General features: G+C 41.8%; 1 protein-coding gene across 1 annotated transcript; it reads left to right on the top strand.

Annotated features, from left to right (window-relative positions):
• Window positions 1-4,453: 4,453 nt before the first annotated feature.
• LOC113017615 (ras-related protein Rab-39B) lies at window positions 4,454-16,011 on the top strand. The gene is made up of 4 exons (XM_026160758.1): window positions 4,454-5,079; window positions 7,788-8,069; window positions 14,425-14,605; window positions 15,518-16,011. Exons 2-4 carry the CDS (start codon window positions 7,855-7,857, stop codon window positions 15,761-15,763), a joined length of 642 nt encoding a protein of 213 aa, XP_026016543.1. The 5' UTR covers window positions 4,454-5,079; window positions 7,788-7,854; the 3' UTR covers window positions 15,764-16,011.
• The last annotated feature ends 1,322 nt before the right edge of the window (window positions 16,012-17,333 follow it).

Raw genomic sequence — 17,333 nt, forward strand, 5'->3', positions numbered from 1 at the left:
CGTGATAATCATGCAGGACAAAAAAAATGCACACTGCAAGTTCGGAAATATTCTAAGATTATTGATTAAGTAACAAAACCCATCTTCTTCTTCTGTTGTTACAATAGATAATCTGCATCCTCATCTATTACAATGATCCTCCTTCATCACATCCATGAAACTCCTCTGTGGACCTCCTGCTTCGTCCAGTATATCCAGTGTCCCTCTCCTGCACATGTCCAAACCATCTCGGTCTTGTCTCTCTAACTGTGTCTCTGTCTTATACACATTGTTTACAGTCTTGAACTTTCCTAAAGATGTTTTTTTCCCTAGAATTTACCCAGAACAGGTGCACGTATCCAGTGCAGTCCTATTAGACATCTTTAACCTGCCAAATTCCTCACATCCACACGATGTGAGGAAGCTGGCAGGTTGAAGAATCTGTGTACCAGACTCTTCTTGGGTGCGACGGCAGCAGCTAACGTCTTGTGTGTCCTGCCGTGTGCTGTGTTCAAGACACTCTACTGTAAGTAAATCCTGACCCGACTGTCCCAAAATGACCCCCAAGCTTATGGATGAAGACGGCTGCACGTGACTATGACCCTCACACTGCTCTCTCTATCTCTATGTCATGTTTAGTCCAGTGGTGGATGACGTGACGTGGTCAGTCCCTTTGCTTTCACTGCAGCAGTAACGCCTTCAGATTCGTGGGCTCGTATTATGGGTTACAGTACTGATGCAGTTCTGAGTAAACATCAGTCCTGCTGTTGCAGCTGGTGAAAGGGGAACTCGGCCAAGGTCATGTTTTCAGTGCTATTTGTCTGCATGCCTGTGGAGCAACAGGTTCTTCGGAGGATTTGTAAAGGAAGTCCTTATGAAATGCGGGTCCTGTATACGTTGCACATTACTGGTTACATCTTTCTATAGTCGCTGTAGGTCGAGCAACGCTATATTACAGATAATGCATGCAGCCCAACTCTCCTGGTTTATTACCTCCTTACTTGTTGTCCATACTTGCACTGGTCTCTATTTCTTGTTCTAACTGCACTTTGTGTGCACCACGGACCCTGAGCTTCATATTTTCGTCTCTCTGTGTACTTGTATGTGGCTGAGTTGACAGTAGAGTTCACTTGGCATTACTGATATAGAGCTTTGACCTTTGAGCCTCGATGGACGTTTGAAGCTTGCATAATTCTGAGGGACACAGAGTCCCCCCCCCCCCCCTTTTTTTTTTTAAAACACAACGCCACAAGGTGGAGTTAACTTTTTATTGGTTTGCTGAGGTCATTAGGAGCCGATTTTCATGCAACTTTGTAGCAACATGGTGCATGCGCAAAGGAACAGCTCGATAAAATTTGGTGTGGATCTGACGTGTTTTGGAAAAATATCCAGATATTACGTTGGGTTTGGTTGAGTGGAAGAGTTGTCATCTGCATCTACTACTAAAAACCTTTCGTGATAGTGTTTCTTGAGTGGGTGAGTGAGTGAGCATTAACCTGTGCAGGTACATCTAAGCCAAACAGCGGTGTGTCATTCCAATCACAAAACAATAACAGTATGATTCACGTACCGGCGATGTCCCACAGCTGCAGCCTCACCACTGTTTTGTGGTCCCAGTTGAGCACTTTGAGTGCGAAGTCCACTCCGATGGTGGCCCGGTAATGCTGGGAGAACACCTGGTGGACGTAGCGCTTTATGATGGACGTTTTGCCAACTCCCAGGTCGCCGATCACCAAAACTTTGAGCAGGCGTTCGCGCTGCATGATTACTGAGACCCCGGTTACGAATTCCGCGTGAACGAGACGTGCAAAAACTGCGAAGAGTGTCACGCTTTAAATACGTGGATTCTCGCAGGAAAACAAACACCATCGAGAACTCCCCGAGAGCAACTTTGAAGCGCAATAAGGTTTTTAAAACAGGTTTTCGCAAATAAATAAAACAGAACGCGCTATTAAAGTAGATCAGGCGCAAATTACAACAAGTGCGCATATCTTAATGTTCATGTTAAAAGTTATAAATGAAAGCGAGTGTGCCCGAGAGCCGCAGATGCACAAGGGGAGGCGGCACAGGAGTGATCTCATGTAACAGTCCACAGCTGATGACTGCTGACCTCGATGACGTCCCGGGACGCTGGTGCTCACATCTCCGTGGCCGCTCTATGTCCCGGCCAAACACCCACGAGCTGTTTCACAATTTAAACAGTGAAATGGAAAAGAAGAAGATCACGCTTTACGTAAAACTCTGATGAGATAAGGACGAGATAAAACGAGGCGCTGTTATCTGATGAGTCTGCGGTCTGTGCGCGCTTCTGCAGCAGTTTGCTCTACTGCCACGACTTCAGAGAACAAACTGCGTTTCTGACAGCAGCTCACTGTCTTATAAAGTCACGCCCACATACTGCCAGTGTGTGTGTGTGTGTGTGTGTACTTTTCAAACGCACAGCGCGCATATTAAACGCTGTGATGTGCAGAGGTTGGACACACAAACAGGAACAGTTCTGAGGCACTCTGACACCTTCTTCGGTCTAAGTTTAGTTTCCTCTGCTGTCATTGTACTCGCCCTATCTGTTGGTCTTTGCTCAGGGGAGCTCAGTGGTTTTACATGAAGTGCTATTTACTTAAAATGACTCAGTAAACCAGCAGAAAATACAGCAAACAAGTTCACAGGGTGCAGGCAGTGTGTTAAAAGCTTGGTGGATGGGACAGTGGCAAAAGTATGAGACGAGGAGTGAGCAGAGGGAACTTTTCAGATCCAGGGCTGAGGGTTTTCATCAGCTTGACTTTTGTTTTTCTATGAGTAGGTTTGGCTTTAAGTCAGCAGAAGTCCGGGGTTACAGGTGCATCGTTCTCCTGTGTTAGTGTCGCTTCAAGGCTGAATTCTTTTGGTGCTTGCAGATCACTTAGATCCTTTTTTGCACGGAAACATTTGAAATAAATTATAAATCCTCCGAGCCAAACACACAACCAGCGCGTTACTTAACATGCTGTGCTCCCTCTGCTGACTGGAGTCTACCATGGGACAGCAGCTCTGGGTTTCTGGGGGCTGATTGGGTGACTGGGCTGATTTGTCACACAGGTTTGGGAAACACTTGCAGTATTTTCTGTGTTTAGCAGGTAGTTAGTTTAAGGATCCCAGATAACTGGGAGGCTCAGCCTGTCTCAGTTTATTCTGCTTGATCACCGGTCAGCTGTGCCTCGGGTGGGAAGAGCCGATCATCTAACAAGCAGAAGGTCAGCGGATCCCTGATGACTTGATGGTCACATTGAAGAATTCTTGGGAAAAGATACTGAACCCCGAGTTTCCCCTGAAGCATCAATCAGAGTTTGAGTGTGTGTGTGAATGTTGGATAAAGCCCATGGATTAAAAACACTGTATGAATGGGACTGCAGTAGAAATCCACTTTGCACCCAACTGAAGTAGAAAGGCAGTGTGTGAGTAACTATCCAGTCAAGCTGCGTCTCTCTACAGTCAGCAGGTGAGCTGTTGTTTACATCTCCTAGCCACGAGGACTCCCGTCTTCACTATCCCACATCAGCTCTGTGACATTTCAGTCAGACCTCTAATCACATTTTCCCTTTTGTTTTCTGTGCCCACATTTAAAAAGCACCTGACCCACGCAGCACAATCACTCTTTAAATCAGCTGCTGTGGCTCAGCAGGTCGCCTGCTAACTCGAAGCTCCATGGTTTGAGCCTCAACTCCTCTAGTCTACACGCCGAAGTATCGTTGGACAAAATACTGAATGTCCATTGGAGTGTAAGTGTGTGAGGGTTAGGTGAAAGTGCTTAAGCACAGATTTAAAAAAGTAATACAGAGAACATTTCATGTGAATGAGTTACATTGTGGATTCTCTGAGTGATATCTGACTTTATAACAGGTTTATTTTTATTGTTTGTTTATTATTTATTTATGTCCCCACAGCAGAAGCATGAGTAACACACACACACACACACACACACACACACACACACACACACACACACACACACACACACACACACACACACACACACCGAGAGAGAGGGCGTTCTATTTGTTATTGCTTAAAACTACAACTCCCAGGTGCTGGAGCTTCTCACAGGCTGTTCCGTGACTGCGCAGTGGCACATAGACAGCGCAGTGAGTGTGCAGCTTCCATCTGGTGGCAATATTCTTCAATAAACAAATAAATTATTAATAATAATAATGAAAATACTCACAGTATTGTTTGTTTTTCCTCATCCATAAGTCATATTTTCAGTTAGTTTCCTCACAATTACGATCTAACAACCAAACATTTTGACTTTTTGGTCAAAATGTTGTTAGAGAAACTAACTTCTGTAAGTTTTTTCAATATTCAGGGTTTTTTTTTTTTTGGTCTTTAAACTGTGCAAATAAAATTAGTCTTTGTGTGTTTTATTATCCGTTACTTTGATGACGTCAGCAGACTGTTACAGTACATAAATCCAGTTTTCCCTACATATAAGTAGGATGCTCTCTTACAGAGGCATAATGCAGCTTCTGGGCGTTAATATTATGATACATGGAGGTTTACTGTTATGTGCCCTCCCCTCTAAAAGCCGTGCCGCCTCCCGGTGTTGCGCCTCTGCGCGCTCCTTTACGGTAGTGGTACTGATGCGGGATGAGTCAGGCTATATGATGCTGCTGCCATTTCATCAGCAGCGAAAGCCTCCAAACCCCGAGCAAACACAGAAACGATACCGCGGGATTTCCCTCTCACAGCCTCGTAGACATCCTCTCAGCTCGGAGGCTCGAAACAGAGTACAGAGGCCTGCTCGCAGTTTATTCGCGGCTCCGAGCGAAAGCGCAAGATCCCTTTTTTCTGGTCGCACCTGCACTTGGATGCGTTTTTCTCCTTTCAGCACTCAATCGGGCCTGACATTAAGGAGGAAGTCAGCCCTGAGTCCTCAGGGGCCTGCCGCTCACCAGCCTCTGTGATCCAGCTTCCACACAAACATCGAGGTTTCGCCGCTTTTGGGTTGTTTTTGCGGCTCCCTGAGCATCGATCCCCCGGACTAGCCTGTATCATGGAGCCCTCAGCAGCCTGAACAGCGTGACAAGAGCGACCATTCTGTCCCGAAGCACTCCACTGCTGCTCCAAGTAGGCTGTTTTCCTCTACTGTTTTATCTCCGTGTCTTTGTGGTGTCGCGATAAAAGCGATGGCTGATTAAACCGAAATGACTATTTCCAGGCCTTTAGATTGCTTTGCATGGATGTGATTGAAATTCATAATAGCAAGAAAAGTCGCCTTTGGAAGAAACATCGTTGTCTGTTGTTTGATAAACAACATCAAATCGATGATAAGTCGTGATTTTGCGCACAAACTCACCTCAAACACGGATAAATTTACGCAAATAAATAAATGAAGCAATGGGATCAATAACAACCCCCACCCCCCTACGCATGTAATCATGTCAGTCTGAACCGCAGCCATCTGTAAATGCCGGATATGTGAAACCCTGCGTGTCGTGTCGAACCCACGAGCTGCCCATCCCGGCGCGAGAGCCCATCAGGCTGCTATTCAGCAGGGATTCAGCCTCTAATGTTTGCATACCTCCCGAGCTACGCAACCTGACTCCACAGAGACGCGCATGGGGTGATGGGAGGCCGCGTGCTCGCCTGATGGCCTGGTCGGGAACAGCTGTATTGTGAGGATCAGTAGGGGACAGGGCTGCTGTACAGAGAGCAGCATAGCTTATGTTATCAAATCCCTTAAGTCACATATTTCAGGAGACGTTTTGCCTCTTAAAAGAGAAACACAGAGCTGAATGGACTAAATAAACATAGTTCAGGATTGAATTACTATTTCAGTTTACATTTTTCTGCAAACCCTTAATGATCTGATATATTTAATGTCGTATACCATGTGCAGAATATGCATGAGTAAATATATACCTGTTCAACTGGCACATTAACAAGAATATCTAACCAGCAGCAGCTCAGTGCATTCAAGCATGTAGACGTGGTCAAGACAACCGGCCGAAGGTCAGACTGAGCATCAGAAAGAGAAAGAAAGGGGATTTAAGCGACTTTGAACATGGTGGTGTTGCTCGTGCCTGATGTTTGAGTATTTCAGAAACTGCTGGGATTTTCCCACACAGCCATCTTTAGGGTTTACAGAGCAGCGGCAGTTGTCTGCGTGAAAATGCCTTGTTGGTCAGAGGAGAATGATCAGAATGCTCAAATAACCACACGTTGCGAGCAGAAAAGCTTCTCTGAATGGTCTACAGCAGCAGAAGACCACATTGGATGTCACTCCTTACAGCTAAGAGCAGAAAACTGAGGCTGAAATCCACACAGTCACACAAACAACAGAAGACAGGGACAATAGAAGATTGAAAAGATGTTCTCTGCTTTGTGTCTTCATTTTTATGCTTTGACATTCAAATAATAAGGTCAGAATTTGGTGCAGACAACATGAAAGTATGGATCCATCACAGCTTGGATCACCAGTTTTGGATGATGGTGATGTAATGGTGTGCTGGATGTTTTCTTGACACCCTTTGGTCCCTTTAGTAGTCAGATTGTTACATTAATATATTTATTATATTATTTTAAGACATGCTTTAACATGTCACCACCTGTTTAGAGTGGTATTTGTTATTGTGTAGCAATCAGAATCGAATTTGGATCGAAGAATTATTTTGTATGAGAAGTGGCATGGAGCAAAGAGCAGATAATTACATTTGAAAGGTAGAGGAGTCAAAATAAAGTCACACGAACTATTGGAAACATTGGGCACATTTCAAAACCCCATCTATAACTGAAGAACTTAAATGTAGTTAGTTACCTGTGACTGGTTTAATTATAGCTGCAAGAAAAATCAGTCCAATCAAAGCAGTTGGTTATATTTGTAATTATATCCCCCCCCTCTGAAAAAAGCAGGCTTTGATTAAATCAACAGTTGATGCCATCAAGTGACTAAAGAAGCGTAAGAGGATTCCTCCTTATACCCTGTGGTGTTAATCATATCACACAGGCATGTGAGCAAATTACCAGTCGAAGGTAGCGACAATAGCTAACAATATCAACAGTATTGATATTGTTAGCTTATGTTTCTATTTGTTTATTCCTGCTCTGTCCACTCTGCTGTTTCTCATCTAATCTTATCTTATGTGCTCATTGCCTCTCACTCAGTGCTGCAGAAATGAGCCCTAAAGCCCAGAAACATGTTTCTGGGCCTGCAATCTTAAAACAGATGTTTACAATCCTCTTGAGTTTGTTCATATTAACCGTGGAAAGTGAAAAATACCAGGTTATAATATAAAAAGTCTACAAATGAACAATTAAAAAAAACACCACTGGACGTCCATTTACATCATATGTGGCCACAGAAGTAAAAGTAAAAGTCATCTTACTTCCTGCGCTTGGATTAAGGCTTCAAAAATTATAGCTGTGTGAGTTTGTGAAGATAATCCTGCAGAATGAGACTTGTAAATATCGCAACCTTTTATTAATTTTAGTGATTATTTCTTGTGATTATCCCCAAAAATCCCATCGACTTTTCATCAAGGGAGCCCGGGTATTTCTAAGTATCCAGGCTGGTCTGCAAAAACCCTCCAAAACTCATTATTTTGTCACCCTGTGGGAGCTTGGACATTGCAGCTCAAAGAACAGGAAGTGAAGGGTCAGATGGTAGCATTTGGTTTGCAAAGAAACAACCACGCTTAAACCAAGAAGAACAGTAAGATGTGCACTTAAACAAACAATCTAATGTTGTTTGTTGATTCCTCTCTTCCCTCGCCTCCTCCCTCCCTCCCTCTCTCTCTCCCTCCCTCTGTCTCTCTCTCATGTTTGTGCACCAACAGCTCGTACCACAGCAAGTAGACCAACACTTACAAGCGCACCGGGGAGAGCTGCAGACCAAGCTAAGTCATGGAGGCAATATGGCTCTATCAGTTCCGGCTGATCGTCATCGGGGACTCCACGGTGGGAAAATCATGTCTGATCCGGCGGTTCACGGAGGGTCGCTTCGCCCAAGTGTCCGACCCGACCGTCGGGGTGGACTTCTTCTCCCGCCTGGTGGAGATCGAGCCGGGCAAGAGGATCAAGCTGCAGATCTGGGACACCGCTGGTCAGGAGCGCTTCAGGTAAGTGTGTGTCTGGAGCTTTAAAACGAGTCTGCGTTTAATGTGGTGTTATTTCCTTTACATCTTTATGGAAATATTATTTAAATTTACTGGAGGTGACGCATGGTAATTTAAGAATATTTGTTTAGCAGGAGAGGATGCGTTTATATGCAGCAGAAATAGTGACATGTGTGCAGGGTGTGTCAGGAGCTATCAGTGTTGTGGTTTGTGTCGTTTTGGGTAATTAAGAACCATGTAAGCGCTCAGAACTAGACAAACACAGCCTGGATGTCTCAGAACGTGAATCAGCAATAATTTGCACAGGGAAAGCAGGCATTCAAATGAGCTCCAGGGTCATGTGCTCAGAGAAAACAACCAGAGCGTTTGTTTCTAAAAAGAAAACAGTTGCAGGTGTTGCTAAAACCTGATAGTCGTCATTTTGGTGCTCCAGGCGACTCTGAAGTGAAGTGAACTGCCTTTACAGAGAAAAAAAGTTCTCAGTTTTTTTTCAGATGGTGTGTTTACATGGTCATAGTCAGATTACACAAACCTATGGTGTGTAATATGGTGTAATAAAGGTGTAATAAAGGAGAAAGAACAAAGAGTAGTTTAGTAGTTAACACAGGTCCCACAGTGCTGCAAACTACTTCCAGAGGTGCAATCACATACAGAAATGCAAATAGTGGCTGTTGTTGTCGTGTCCCAGTATCCCCTCCTTAGTTCCCAATCCCTGTTGTGGTCATTTTTTTCCAGAAAAACACATTTGTCGATTTCTTTTTTACATTCCCGCACGTCCAATAGTTTCGACAATCCCCTTCCAGGAAATTGCTGACAACAGCGAGGCTGCTGTTGTTATTCTTTCACTGATAAGTTCAAAAACTGTGATGAGAAAATACCCAGAAATGCACAGGAGGAATCAACAGGACTGAACAGGTCAATCACAGTAGTTGCAGACTGCATAACTGTACTTTGCTGCGTATTTTCAGAGAGCATGCCAGTGTAGGGGTTTGCAGTTATGACCTGGATTTAACACCAAAGTATTAAACCTCTCTCAGACTGATTGAGATAGGGAAATTATTTTTAACTAATGAAAGAGTTAAACACACATTTTATTAAATGGGAGTCTTTGAAATGCCAAGTATGTCATGTAAAATGTACATGTAAAAATATGTAACTGACTAGGAAGCCAGCGTTTAATATGCATCCTGCGATTAAAGCTGAGATTTTCATGCTGAATGTCCTGACACAAGCCCAAAGTGAACCAGGGAGCTTTTGGTTATTAAGTCAATTTGTAAACAAGTATGCACTTATTTATTTTATTTAAGGAATCAAGCGATCAGCAAGTCTGTTGTAGCTGAAATGCGATGACCAATTTAAATTTTTATTTCAATCATTTCAATTTACTCATTTTATTAAAATCTTTATATTTTTAAGTGTTTTTATTTCTCATGCACACTCTGAAGTTTTCTAGTGTTCATTTGAACTGTCACATCATCTTTCAAATGTCTGTGTGCCAAGCTAATTGATCAAAATGCTGATTTAATATGTTAGATTAAAGATGTTTCTCCATCAGAACAGAACCTAGAGTACACGAAGGGTAAAAAAGGGTAACGCATAGCTATAATAATGTATGCCTCATAGCGGGAAAGCACTTTCACACATGCACGCACACACACAGCACAGCTCATCATCCTAACAGAAGAGGACCGGTCTCACCTGTCACCATGATGAAAATCTCTATAGCAACCGCAGCAAGTCCCTCCGAGAACGAAGGATGTCTCAGACCTTTTTCAGCCCGAACACCACGAGGCCTTTTCCTAGAAATAAATCTGTGATACAGTGACTTTTCTTAGAAGCACTTCACACAGATAAGTAGCACTTCACTTCTCAGATGATTTCCTTTGAATTTTTGTATCATGAAATCATTTTTTAGTTTCGTATGCTAGCAATCAGATTTTCTCTAATATAATATAATATAATATAATATAATATAATATAATATAATTTAATATAATATAATATAATATAATATAATATAATATAATATAATATAATTTAATATAATATAATAAAAAACAGTAAGCCATTCTCTGACAGGTTTATGAAAGTGTGTTTGGTGAGAAAAAAGAACAGCATTTGAGAATATGGACAATTTTGACTTTGTGTTATTGGTTTTTGGATGAGAGCTGTGATGTCCGTGACACAACCTAGTTGATTATCTTTCAACTTAGGATATTGAAAAACTTTAAAGTCGTGGAGGAGCTGGCAGCAGTGCACTCAGTGAAAGAGACAACAACAGGAAGTGATTTGTTAATGGGGCTAAGTCCAGGCTTAGATAGGCTTGGGCTGCAATAGGATAACTGGCAGGTGTTATGATCAATATGTCTATAAATCTGGGAAAAATGTCCAACAATTTGAGTTGGGTGCAAGATAAAGTGATTAACAACTGAATACGGCACTGAATAAAAGATAGTTTGTTACACGGCTGCCACACAGCTGTCAGATGGCTCAGCCTGAGCAAAGAGTGTGGAAACTGAGAGCAGAATGTCAAGAGTTTGTTGAGAAGAAGAAAGTCAAAGACATCCTAGAGCTCAAATGCAGAATGGAAAGACTAAAGACCTAAAAACCATATTTGCATTTGAAATGCTCATGACGAGGTTGTAGCTTCTTCAAAGCTAGTTGGAGAACAGCATTTTTATTCACATGCCAACAGTGAAGATGCTTCATGTTCTCCTTGAAGAAGTTTTATAAATCGAGATATAGATCCTCTCTCAGTGATGTTTTCCCACAAGGATCCAACTCAGATATTGAACCTGACTTTAATGCACTTGTTGAAGCCTGTCAATTGGTAGACCCACAAAACCCCTATACAGGAAGTTGATTTCGGCGCTCTGATAAAGAAAAGTCTTGATCCCGGATCCTGTGAGTCTTTCCCAGTAGATAATGCAGGGTTCTTCAGCTGATGTGGATGAAGGGACTCGTCCAGCCTGACTGCCTTGAACAAGCAGGTGTCTTCCCTGCTTGTCCTGGTATGAAAAAACTCAAGTAGCCTTGCAGGTCAAATTTATCAGGAATTTCCTTTGAGTCTTGGCAAAGGATAAGCACACAAAAAAGAGAATAATCAGATTACATGAATTCTACTTATTGAAGTAACTCACTCTAAGCTAATGTTCATGTTGTTCCTATCTTTGGAACAGAGGTTGGTGGTGAGATGGACACTTCCAGCACTGAAGATGTGCTTAGTGCTCTGTTAATGGTAATAATCAGGAATGCAGGATTCCTTGATAAGTCCCACATCTTCACAGAGGAAACCTTGAAAGTCTTGAGAATCTGCAATCCACTTGGAAAATGATTAAAGTCCAAATCCTTCACAGAATTATAATCCAACATGGCAAAGATGATGATGAGCAGAAATAAAGCCAAATCCAAGTCCGATCTGTAAGTCCAGTCCACCATAGCGCTTCTGCTGGAATTTCCAACGGTGAACTTCTGGAACTGCTCATCTCGCAGGGCGCCAGAGACGGACCCAGAACGCCTCCTGGCATCCCAGTTTATTCTTTGTCAAGTGCCCACTCACTCCACTTCTCTCTATAATAACTAGTCAACCAATCAGGTGTTTACATAAGATTCACTGATCTTCAGCCCCACCTTATCACTCACTCTTTATCTCTCTCTTTAAGTATGGAAAATGTCATTACATTGGAACAAGTCACCCACATGAGCCCACATGCATACTGTACTTACTAAAGGTGTATTAATCAGCTGGTAATATTAATTTTATAGCACTGTGTATCTGCCAACATTTATAAAATCAGTAGGTACAAAGAGGCTTGAGGCTGAAAACTATGAACAGAGGAGATGGACAGATGAACTGTTTCCTTTGTTTTTCCCCTATAATTGTTGGTAATAACAGAAATAGAGGACATTATCAGCCTAATAATTTATCTACATGCAGCAAACAAGAATTTAATCATAAATTTATTCATTTGTCACTTGTTTGTCTGGTTATCAGTGGCACAGACTGCACCCAGATAATCCTTCAGTTATTACACTATGGTTGACTAAAGTAGCTGTTTTAGGAAAATATTTAAAAGCCACTATTTTGGGAACTTGTGACGCAGCAGTCCTTGCTTGTTTTAATCCACCACACAGTCCTCTGTTCACTTCTTCTCCACCAGCGATGCAGATCTCTTAGTCATTGTTGTTTCATCTGCGTGGTTCTTGCTTCTAAAAATACATATAAACTATGTGTGTGTCCGATCAAATGAATCACTCTCCGGCTCAGGTTTTTCTGCTATCCACTCCTCCTCTCTTACTGTCTCCTCTCTGTCAGCAACTCCTCCCTTCTTCCTCTTTCAAGACACGTCTCTCTTTCCGTCTCCAGCTTAAGCCTCTAATTGTCCTTCCAGTTATATTTATATTCGCATGCAGTCTGTGAGGAAGAGAGAGAGACGTCATGAGGCAGTCGATGTGTCCCTGCGTGCATGCAGGTTGTCGCATCTCGTCAAAATCTAGCAGCACTTTTCCTCCCTGTCAGATTGCGTAGAGGAGTTACAGTTATATAAACCACAAATCCAGTTTCCACTTGGTATTAAAATGATACCCTAATGACACCTCCATCTTTCTCTGCGTTCACACCTCCTTTCGTTAGGTTTATCTGTTTTATTACTAATATGGCTTATTTTTCTATTCATCCTGAACATATAATGGGTATGTTTATTTTTAAAATCAAGAGAAAAATGTATAAAGTGCAGGGTGTTTGTGATGTACAAGCTGCGTGTCTGGCTAACCAGCTTAACTGCTGCATCAAAGACTTAATGTTTTTTGAGGTAGACGAAAAATCGCTGCAGGAATAATTTGTAATTAATGTATTTCACACAGTAGTTCTGGATTTTTAGCAGTTCACTACAAATGTTTATACAATCCAAACTAAGGACAGTGTTACCCAAGATGAGTTATCCAATATGTCCTGTCTGTTATTAGTTTTTTTTCTGTTGAAACTTTTTAATAAAAATAGTTTAAGAATATATTAATAGTTGCTTACACAGACCCAGAGATTCCCCGACCGGCTGTGAGTAGTTGTTGGAGGTTGTTTTGCAGGTACAGTAGTGCAAAATTGGTATGTAGTGCTGCACCGAAATCCTCCTTGCAGCTGCTTTGGTCACCACCTGATTGCTGTGGTTACCTGTAGTTTGCATGGAAGACTCTACTCACCATGCAGGGGAAACTGTGAAAAGTGTGCTGCAGTAAATTTGAAGGAAAAACTTTTATTTGAATGATGAATTTCTAAGTTTCACTACAGCTTGGGGAGTAAATGACGAGCGTCTGCAAACAAATTGGTACCTTCGAGCAAAACTACAGGCAACCATGTTAGCTAACAGGCGAGCCAGGATACAGCAGTCTTCTGTACCTACAAAGCTGTTTTAAAATAAATCTGCTGAAAACATTAAAATGTAATTTAGTGTTTAATAAATCCACGGAGCTAAAAGGTGCTTAAATAACTAACTTGCTACAGTTTCTAAATTTAGCCTCATTTATTAAAATTACAATCAGTGTTTAAAACAATTTGCTGAAACAGTGATGTTACACCCTCGGTCACAACTGGTGTTGAAGTGATTTCTGTACACAACAATGATCCTGACTCACAGTCTATTAAAAAATTACATATATTTTTTGCACTAAGAAAGTTAAATGCTGTTGAAACCAGATTTGATGTCTCCTCTCCATCATCAAGGCTTTGTGAATGTAATAAATGTAGTTATTAAGACTATTTCTCATTTTACTCTTAACTCATCTGCATCACACATGTGATCAAAATGGTTAGCAAGAGAAAACTTATCTGTTAAAGTGATTATAAATGGCTTGTTTGCATGCTAATGCTAGCTCTGTTTCCATGCAAAGCAGATTGTAACTGCTCTAAGAACTCCTGTCACTTTCCTGTCGAAGACCAGAGGTTTATCCACAATATGCAACTGTAAGCTGCTACTGACTACAATAGCTTGACTGCAAGCAGAGTTAATCCTGCTTCCAGAGATGATTACCAGCTTCGACCACAAGATCGCAGTGATTTTAGGATTGGATACAGTTGAATACAAGACTTATGAGAAAACACAGAGATGAAAATAGATTTTTACATTTTTATTTATTTGTAAATTTTGCTGGACAAGCAGAACTTGCTTTGCTTGACCAACAGAACTCGATTTATTTTCTTTGTGAACTTCATACATGTTCTTTGCAAACAGAAAGTATATCCACTGGCCACTGCTTTATCTGTTTAACTTCCTATAATCAAATTCTTGTGCGTTTATTATAGTTGGTGAAATAACTGCATGTAGGATTATGTTAAATGCTTCCCTCTATTTTATGTCCTTTCCAGGTCTATTACCAGGGCTTACTACCGTAACTCTGTGGGTGGGCTTCTCCTCTTTGACATCACCAATCGCCGATCTTTCCAGAATGTCCATGACTGGCTGGAGGAGGCTCGTAGTCATGTCCAGCCACATAGCATCGTATTTCTATTGGTGGGCCACAAGTGTGATCTGGAGGCACAGCGGCAGGTGTGTACACTGTAAAGTAGATTAAAACTGGATCAAAACAAGCACTTTCCCCTGTTGTGAAAGGTTACGCACTATGCAATACAACAAAGTCACAGTTTTGAAAATAACTTTTTTGTTCACATTTATTTATTTGTTTTTGTTTGCACTTATTTTGTTCAGAGGCACAGTTTATTGTCTTGGGTCAGTAGGCAGACAGAAATAAAAATATATCCCCTCTGAAAATTAGACAGCATAACACCACATCTACATTAATATCCCACCATCGTGAGAGCAGGAATAAAATGAAATGAACGAGGAAATTATGCAACATTTCCCATATTAGCCACTTACCCCTATCTTGATCTGCCCACTTTCATAACTTTGTGTTAGAGGGCTCGTTTACCAGCTTTTCAGTTGCCATCATAAATTGGTCAATAATGCTTCAGCTTTATTTTGTAACAGGACTGAACAGTCATTATCTGTGAGTGTGGAATCAGGCCTATCAGCAGAATAACACACTTCAGAGTAACTGGAGACTCTGTGACCTTTGGAATGAAATAGATGATACATGTAAAATTAAAAATTTAAACTGTTCTGTGCAATATGCAATATCAGTGCGCTCAAGTTCAAGGAGTGTTTTAGCCTCTTATTGGTTTGGGATTTTTAGTTGTGCTGGGTTAGCTTAGGGCATGTCACAATATGATGCATAATAATGTCTTGATGTGGAAATATGCAGCTGAAGTAGTCACTCAAATTTGACTTTGTGTGCGAATGGCAGTCCAATCCAATAAAAACCTACAGCTTGTCTTCTTAGTCCTTGCACTTCCTGATAAGACCATTTGTTGTTGAATTGCTGTCGTGGCACTCAAATGTGTTTTACAGCCACTACAGGAGATAGCGTCATTAACTCACTTAGCTCATTTGATCTTGTAGGTGACCCGCCAAGAAGCAGAGAAACTGGCTGGGGCGTATGGGATGCGCTATGTTGAGACGTCAGCCCGTGACGCCATCAATGTGGAACACGCCTTCACTGAGCTGACCAGAGACATCTTTGCCCTGGTTCGGTCTGGTGACATCACCATCCAGGAGGGCTGGGAGGGTGTGAAGAGTGGGTTTGTGCCCAATGTGGTTCACTCATCCGAGGAAGTGACCAAGAGTGACCGCCGCTGTCTCTGTTGATCTGGGAAGACTGAAGATAGGGGAGTGAAGTGGATCAGAGAGGGGTAGCTGACGGACTGAGGTGTCAGCCCTCTGACTGAAAACTGGTGGTAACCCTCGTTGTTCTTTCTTAGAAAAGACACAGAAAGGGATGTTTGGCATATTTTAACAAAAAGGCTGGTAGATCATGGAGAAGAACACCTTGAATGTGGGTGTAAGACTAAAAATGGTTGCGCCCATTAAAGATGCTCATTTGAGGGCTCCCTTTTCTTTTGTTTTGGGCTTCTTTCCTGAATAAACCTCCCTTGCAAAAGCCTTAGAAAGATGATCCATTTCATGTTTCTTCCTCCGTTTAAGTCTTCGGTCACCTCTCTGCTCCCTAGCCTTCTCCTCTCAATATGCAATTACACGATCGCACTGAAAGCTATCACTCCTACGTTAGTGTCCAACATCTTTTTCAGCATTTTCAGTGTAGTGTACTTAGATTCAACCTCATTGATTATTTGATTAGCATCTACAGTACTGTGCCAAAATCTTGAGTCAGCCTAATGTTTTAAATATTGTGTTTGGAAAATAGGAAATAGTTGCAATAATGTCCTAAAATGTGCAAATACACAATCCCAAGACTATCCCACTCTGCTTCAGTTATGTTAAGATCCGTGCTCTGGGGAGGCCAGTCCATGACTGATATTGCTCCACTGTGTACTTTTCTATCCGGGTATATTTGTACTGCATAGGAAGTGCTTTTGGGATCATTGTCATGCTGAAAATGCAGATGCTTTCCAGATGATATTGAGTGGTGGATCATAGCATTTATTTTGACAAAATCTCCAACACCACTGGCTGGAATGCGCCCCAAACCATGGCAGAGCCTCCATCATGTTTTACTGATGGCTCTTGGCACTCACTGTTGTACTTCTCTACTGATGTCCTTTGCACATGTGAGAATTTGAACCAAAAATGTGAAATTTGGATTCAATGGTCAATAGTTCAGTGGCTTAACAACAACCCCCCCACCTCTGAAAGACCTTCAGAAAGGCTGGACAACTATTGCTCGAGACCACATAAAAAAATGACAAGAAAATCTGGCTCCATGAAAGCAAAACATAGAGAAATGAGAGGCTACTCAAGATTTCTGCACATTACTCTATCTCCACTTTCAACCATCAAAGCTCAATGGAGACGTCCTGGAGGTCCTAAATATATAAAACGTGATTTTGTTGCTATTTTATTTGACTTTGAAGCAGTTTAGGCCTCCTGTAAGCTCAGTGACATTGACTACATGGTTACATCCACTATCATTTTGCTAAACACCATACTGCACATCCAGTTTCTAATGGACTCCTCAAGCAAGAAAAGTCAACGTGTACAGCTGTGTAACCCAGGTGGATTCTTGTAAAAATTTTGTGCTGGTTTACCTTTCAATGAGACACTTTTTAAGGTGGATTAACAGGAGTGAAATGGAGCCAAACAGCACCTTAGTAACCAAGTTCGTCTTAAATGTGGTACCATTTGGGGCATTTGAAGAAGGAAAACAAGCGACCTAGGCAAAAGAAACAGATACATTGGAAAGAGATGCATTGAAGGGAAA

The sequence above is a fragment of the Astatotilapia calliptera genome, unplaced genomic scaffold (assembly GCF_900246225.1).
Source record: "Astatotilapia calliptera unplaced genomic scaffold, fAstCal1.2 U_scaffold_160, whole genome shotgun sequence".
In the NCBI taxonomy this organism is placed as follows: Eukaryota; Metazoa; Chordata; class Actinopteri; order Cichliformes; family Cichlidae; genus Astatotilapia; species Astatotilapia calliptera.